The sequence below is a fragment of the Tupaia chinensis genome, unplaced genomic scaffold (assembly GCF_000334495.1).
Source record: "Tupaia chinensis unplaced genomic scaffold, TupChi_1.0 Scaffold000007_1, whole genome shotgun sequence".
Lineage (NCBI taxonomy): Eukaryota > Metazoa > Chordata > Mammalia > Scandentia > Tupaiidae > Tupaia > Tupaia belangeri.
In genome coordinates, this window is record NW_006159436.1 from 109120 (window position 1) to 116330 (window position 7211).

At 51.3% G+C, this 7211-nt stretch overlaps 1 protein-coding gene across 5 annotated transcripts in view; it reads right to left on the reverse strand.

The window, feature by feature from the left end:
* Nucleotides 1-7198, reverse strand: part of SLC35D2 (solute carrier family 35 member D2) — a 78784-nt gene extending 71586 nt beyond the window's left edge. For 4 of the 5 annotated variants that reach the window (XM_006139832.3, XM_014591947.2, XM_014591906.2 and 1 more), the window contains exon 1: nt 7075-7198. In XM_006139832.3, coding sequence (XP_006139894.1) covers nt 7075-7160 — 86 coding nt within the window. In that variant the 5' untranslated portion in view covers nt 7161-7198. Of the gene's footprint in view, nt 1-4622; nt 4904-7074 lie in introns of those variants that run through there. The other variant, XM_027775707.1, reaches the window with a different exon arrangement.
* Nucleotides 7199-7211: the final 13 nt, after the last annotated feature.

Below are 7211 nucleotides of genomic sequence, written 5' to 3' on the forward strand. Positions count from 1 at the left end.
AAAAAAAAAAAAAAAAAAAAAAAAAAGAAGAAGAAGAAGAAAAGAAGAGGAAGGAAAGAAGAATCTGATTCTGAAAGGAACAGAAGAGGGACCGGCAGCTGGCATAATGGTTACATTGCTGGACTCTCACATGGCCAACTGTGGTTCAAGTCCTGGACCTGGAGGCTTGAAACTCAACGCCAGATGTGTGTGCATGTGTGCCCAAAATCCTGAGAGGAGACCGGAGGAGAAGGTACTGCCATGTGGCCCTCTGCCCTGGGGGATGATTTCTCACTTTCTGTCTCTCTGTCTCTCTCAGTCTCTCCAGCGAGTACAGGGGCCCAATAGCAAAAATCTCTCTCTCAAAAAAAAAAAAAAAAAAAAAACCACAGTCTATATCAGATCAAGAGAGGATTTTTGTTTGCCTGAGAAACATGAGCTTTTCTTTCTTTTTTTAATTTCGGTTTAGTTTATTTATTTCCTGCATGAGAGAGAAAGAGACAGAGGCACCCCCAACAGACAGAATCTTCGTGCCTAGATCCACCAGCAGCCTCCCTGGCCTGGATCACAGGCACACACACACCTGGTGTGTGCAAGGAGGCCTCAGGAGACAAACCCAGGACCTTTCCATGTGGGCCCGAGGTCAAGGAGCACTGCCTTCTGGCTGGCTTTTTTGTGTTGTTGGGTTTTGTTTTGTTTTGTTTTGGTAAGGTTTATTTTATTTATTTTATTTTTTAAAGGTTTTTATCATAGGGCATGTATGCTTGCCAGAGAGAGACAATGAGAAAGAAACTGAGAAATCACCCCCCAGGTGGGATAGCCATGCCACAATCCCTTCTCCGTTCTCCTCTTGGGACTTTAGGTACACACGTGGGACTCAAACCGCAGCTGGCCATGTGGGAGTCCAGTGCCATAACCACTACACCACTTGCTGGCTCCTTTTTACAGGCTTTTTCCATAGCGACTGTGTGCTCATCACAGAGGAGAGAAAAAGAGAAAAACAGCAAGATGAAAAGTGAGAAATCACCCCCAGGGGGGATGGCCATGCCACCATCCCTTCTCCTCCATTCTTCTGGGATTTTGGGCACATGCACTTGCCCGATGTGATTTTCAAACCCCTGGTTCCAGGACTTGACCTGCAGTCAGCCATGTGGAGTCCAGTTCTTTAACTACCGTGCCACCGGCTGGCCCCCTGGCCCTTATTTTTAAGCTGATAGAAACAGACTGCTGATGCAGGAGAGAAGACATTGATCACGGAAGGGCCAGGAGTGGGTGTTTGAAACAGGAGAGCTTGACCTTCCTCCCCGCAGCACAGAGCCGCTCCCTCCACTGCAGCAGGGAGGAGACCATGGGGCCTCCTGCATGGTCTCCATGGACTCAAGGAAGGGTCAGAGGAGGAGGGCAGAGGGGAGGGGCATGGAGTCTGGGGATGAAGAAGCAAGTGTGAAGGGGCCATTTCCGAGCCACAAAAGCACGTGGCAGGCAGCAAGGTGGGCCGTGCCGGTCTAACTGGCCGGCTCAGGTGTGGTCCCAGAGCTGCCCGGGTGCTGGAGGAAGAAGCAGATGACAGGGCAAGCTAAGGAAAGGGAGGGACAGGAGCCTTTGGGCAGCTCCCAGGGGAATGAGCCAGGAAGGATGCTGGGAGGGTAAATCCGGCACTACACTGAACCAAAAGTAACCGATAACCAAGACCACGCTCCCCAACCACAATCTGGCCAAAACGTGAGAAAAACACCACCACCACCACCACCACCACCCCGCCACATTCCCACATCCCTGGGAATTAGGTAGCCACCAAAAGGTCCTTCCTCCTCTCCCACAACACGGCCGTCTAGTCTCCAACAGCCAAGCTTCTAACCGATAACCAAGACCACGCTCCCCAACCACAATCTGGCCAAAACGTGAGAAAAACACCACCACCACCACCACCACCACCCCGCCACATGCCCACATCCCTGGGAATTAGGTAGCCACCAAAAGGTCCTTCCTCCTCTCCCACAACACGGCCGTCTAGTCTCCAACAGCCAAGCTTATGGTTTATTGGTGTAACCAAATCAGTCCCATCCTCTGCCCCTCAAAACTGTGCCAAAGACACTTTGAGAGGAGAGCATTAACAGCATGACCTGAACAGGGTTCTCCAACTGTGTAATATATCGCATTACAGAAATGTGCTTATTTAAAAGGTCATGACTAATCTTCCATTTCCTCCTTCGGTCATGGGATTCAAAGGTTGAAGATGGGGCAGCTGGAGTTCTGTGTCGCCTACCATAATTCGTCCTGGTTGGCTACTGCCCTCCATCAGCACAGCACTGGCCATGCCGCCTGTCCCTGCTTCCAGTGAGAGAACATGCAGGACACCAACTGCCCCAGAGCTGGGAGCCGGCCCACTGGAGCACAAAAAGTGAAACTTACCTTCAACCTTCAGCTGACGACTCCTAGCTACTCCAAACATGCATGTTAATATCACTGTCTTGGGGCCAGCAGGTGGTGTGGTGGGTAAAGCCGCTGGACTCCCATATGGCTGACTACGGTTCGAATCCTGGACCTGGCAGCTTGCTTTCTCACTTTCTCTCTGTCACACTGTCCCTCTCTGATCAAATTAAAAAATAAATAAATAAAATAGTTATTTTTAAAAATATATCATTGTCTTGAAACCAGCAGATGGTATAATGGTTACAGTGCTAGACTGCCACGTAGTCGACCGTGGTTTGAGTCCCTAACCTAGTAGCTTAAACTTATGCCAGGTGCACGTGCCCGAGGTTCCAAGAGGAGACTGGAGAAAGGACTGTGGCATGGTCATCCCCCTGGGCTGACTGCTCGCTTTCTGTCTCTCTGACGCTCTCTGTGTCTCTGGTGAGTGCATGCACCATATAGCAAAAATCTCTCTAAAAAAATATTTTAAATAATAATAATTTTAAAATTATTGTCTTGTTTCCTGTTGTAGGTGTTTTTCCTTTCCTTTCATCAGCTTGCATTCTATAGGTTAAATGACCCATGTTAGGTATTTATTCATCCTAAGGGATTTTTTGTTTGTTTGTTTGTTTGTTTTGTTGTTGTTTTTTTTTCAGAAAGGTTTTTGCTATAGGGCGCATGCACTCTCCAGACAGACAGAGAGAGACAGAGAGATAGAAAATGAGAAATCACCCCCCAGGGGGGATGGCCACGCTGCAATCCCTTCTCCTCCATTCTCCTCTCGGGATCTTGTGCATGCACGCACACGCGCCTGGTGTGAGTTTAAGCCACCGGGTCCGGGACTCAAACCGTGGTCGACTACGTGGGAGTCCAGCAACGTAGCCATTATGCTAACAGCTGGCCCCCATCCTAAGTTTTTAAGGCAGGATTTGTGTTTCCTGTGGACCCCAGCAAGCACGCTGCAACACACAGATAGAGAGGGCCAGCAAGTGGCACAGTGATTAAGGTGCTGGACTCCCATATGGCCAACCACAGTTCCAGTCCAGGACCTGACGGCTTGAAAATTATGCCAGGCGCATATGCATGCATGCCCAATATCTCAGGAGGAGAACGGAGAAGAGATTGGGATGCAGCTATCTCCCTTGGGAAGTGATTCCTCACTTTACCTCTCACTGTCTCTGTCGCTGGCAAGCGCACATGGCAAAAAAAAAAAAAAAAAAAAAACCTCTAAAAGAAGAAACTGTACCAGCAGGTGGCGTGGTAGTTAAGGCTCTAGACTCCCACATGACAGACTGGGTCAAGTCCCAGATCTAGTAGCTTGCTGTCTCACTTTCCTTCTGTCTCTCTCTCTGATCAAATTAAATAATAATAAAGAAAAGTAAAGAGAGAGAGTGTGTCAAGGAAACCAACAGGGCCAGCCTTGCAGCATAGGGATCAAGGAGCAAATCCCACGTGATCAACCAGGGAACAAGTCATGGCCCCAGGGGTTTAAAGAACACGTGTGCCCCGGATCCTAATAGGATGGAGACCTGAGGGGGAAGACGCTGCATAGCCAGGCACCACTGGAGAGTCCTCTGTTCTTCTCTCTCTCCCTCTCTCCCCTCCTCTATGTGCCTTCTGGCATAACAAATTAACAAAAACTACAGGCTCACCAGAAAAATGGACAAGACCCATCCATCCCCTTAAGTGCATGCCACGCCCACCCAGTCCAAGCACCCTCACCTAGAGCTCCCCCCACCTACCGCCGCCAATACCTTAGGTCTCTACCCATTCACCAACAAAAAATAACTTTTTTTTTTTAAGGTCTCTACCCATTCACCAATAAAAAATAACTTTTTTTTTTAAGGTTTTTGCCATATGGCACGTGTGCTCACCAGAGAAAAGAGAGACAGAAAGACTGAAGAAAAGCATCCTTCAGGAGGATGGCCACACCACAATCCCTTCTACTTCATTTTCCTCCTGGGATTTTGGGCACACAGCACATGTGCCCAGAATGGTTTTCCAACTGCCAGGTCTGGGACTCAAACTATAGTCGGCCATGTGGGAGTCCCAGCGTCTTAACTGCTATGCCACCTGCTGTGCACCCCCTCCCCTGAAAAAAACTTTTAATCACACAAATGCTGTCAGGTCACCTCCATGCTAAAGCCTTCCAAGGGACTTCCAACCGCATTTAGACTAAAAGTTGCAAGCACGTAGCACAGTCTCTGTGCTTCTACCATGCTCCCCAGTACCTGTACTCCACACAGCAGCCAGGGTGACAGACCGTGACATCTTCCATGGCTCCCGCCCCACTCAGAGCAGACGCCAGCACCCTCACGGGGGCTCCCAGGCCCACACAGTAGATCCCCTTTACTCAGATGCCACCTACTGCGCACTCCCCCACCCACGCTTGGAAGGGTCGTCCTCCCCTCCCAGCATGGCTCGCTCCCTCACTACCCTCAGGTCTTGGTTCAAACACCACCTCCTCGAGGAGGTTCCATGAGCACCCCGTCTAAAACAGCAAACTCCTTCCCACTCCACACCCCCAAACTCCCTCTCCTGCCTTCTCTTCCCTTCCAGAACCCTGGCCAAGGCAAACAGTGCTTTGGAGGTCAAGGCTGTTGGATCCCACACGGCCAGTGCGGTTTCAGTTCTAGACCCGACAGGCACATGCACACGTGTGCCCCAAATTCCAAGAGAAGAATAAGGGGGAGAAAGGACCGCAGCGTGACCACCCTCCCTGGGAGGGGGGGGGAGCGCTTTCTTGCTTTCCTGCTCTCTCTTTTCTGTCTGGTAAATGCATGCACCCTACAGCGAAAACCACATGAGACACAACCCTGGCCATATCTGTCATAACATTTACAGTACTCATTCATTCAGCGGTCCACCAGGAGACGAGCAATTTGGTTTTGCTTTTGTGTGTTTCTGTTTTATTTTGCCAGAGGGTGTGTGTGCTCACCAGAGAGAGACAGAGAGAGAAGGGAGAGGGAGAAAGCACGCCCCCAGTGAGGAATAGTCATGCCAGAATCCTTTCTCCTCCATTTCACCATTTTGTCAGTATTTCGAGCACATACACCCAGTGTGTGTTTCCAGCCACCGGGGCCAGATTTGGACCCTCAAGGCCAGCCATGTGAAATCTGGCTCCCTTAACCACCAGACCACACGGCCAGCCCAGAGCCAGAGATTTTGATCTGCCATGCTCACTTCTATGTCCGGAGTGCCTGGCACAGTGCCTGGCACCTTGTCAATGCCTAATGTGTATCACCGAGGGAATAGAGGAGCTGCCTGCCATTCATTAGAAGGTCCCTCCTACCGTCTGGCTTGCTCGCTCAGTCCCAGCCACAGGGACCGTCCCTGGTGCTCCAGCAGGCTAAGCTTGTGCCCCTTTGGCATGTCGCTCTTGCTGCTGTCCCCCACCTGGAATGCTCTAGTGCCCACCACCCCACCCAGGCACTGTCGGCCCTATCTGGAATGGCGCCACTCCTTAACTTTTCTGTCTCTCCCACTGAAGCAGAGCCTCCAGAGCAGGGGCTTAGTTCCCCAGGGCCAGCAACAAGTTAAGCACATAGTAGGTGCTCAGCAAAGATCTGCTGGAGGCGCTACTGGTGCAGTTCGGGTGGGTCTCTGAGGGCTCGCTGGGCTCTAAAAACCTGATTTTACATTTCTGCAGCACAGTGCAGTTTACAGAGCTCTGGCCATGACAGCTGGTGCAAAATCCTGGGAGGTCTTTAACAGAGTTGCCATTATCCGGTTTTTGCATTTAAAGAAACTGTAACTGTGAGACTTCCCAAGAAGCACAACCATTAACCAACGCTGGGGGGTCAGAATCCACAGTTCTTTCAAGGCTGCTCCAACACCTGCAGAGTTAAACCGGATTTTCTAGTCCTGACAGAGAGGTCCAAGGAAGCACAGTTTGCTGGTTTATTTCACACTAGTCCATAGAAGAGTATAGTATGGAGACGAGGAGGTACCGTGTGGTTAAGGCGCTGGACACTCCCACATGGCCAGCCTGGGGTCCTCACTTCCTCTCTCTCTCATTCTCACCCTGTCTCTCTCTCTCTAGTCAAATTTTAAAAATAAATGAATGAATAAATAAAATCAGATAAATAATTTTTAAAAAAAAGAGCACCCTATGAACTTGTCATCGTTTCCCCTAGTTTTCCAAGAACATGCCCGTCATGGGAGAATGAATGGCCAACCAGTCCCGAACCCCGCAGCCTGAAAACCACACCCAGCACGAGTGTCCGTGTGGAGGAGAAAGGACTGGGGCGTGGCCATCCCCGCTGGGGGGTCATTTCGTGGCATGGCCATCTCCCCTGGGGGATGATTCCTCTCTCTCTGTCTCGCTCCAAGAAGTGCACGCACCCTATAGCAAAAAGTCTGAAGACAATCACCATAAGCCTTACCAGCTCAAGACTAATCTGACGGCCATCTGGATTTGCAGAAATGTAAGCTCCACCTCGCCAGGCCCTGGGTGTGAGTGTGATTTCGTGTTTAGGAAGTTGCAAGATCCGAGCGTGCCCCTGGGAAAGCTCGGCACTGAGCAGAGCTGAGACCGGCACTGAGCAGAGCGGAGACGCGCGGTTCCTGGTCTCTGGTCCGCACCCGCTAGCGCCCAGGACAGGCGCAGCTCCGCGCTCCCCGCGCCCGGGGCGCCCGCACAGACCAGCCAGCGCTCCCGCAGACCCCGCCGGCCCCGCTCACCGGTAGGTGGTCAGCAGCGTCTTGTTGACCAGCACGATGAGGAAGGAGCAGGTCCCGTAGAAGAGCGCCGACAGCAGCTTGGCCATCCCGGAGGGCGGCCGCGCCGCGCCGGGCTCCGCGCCCGCCACCTGGCCGCC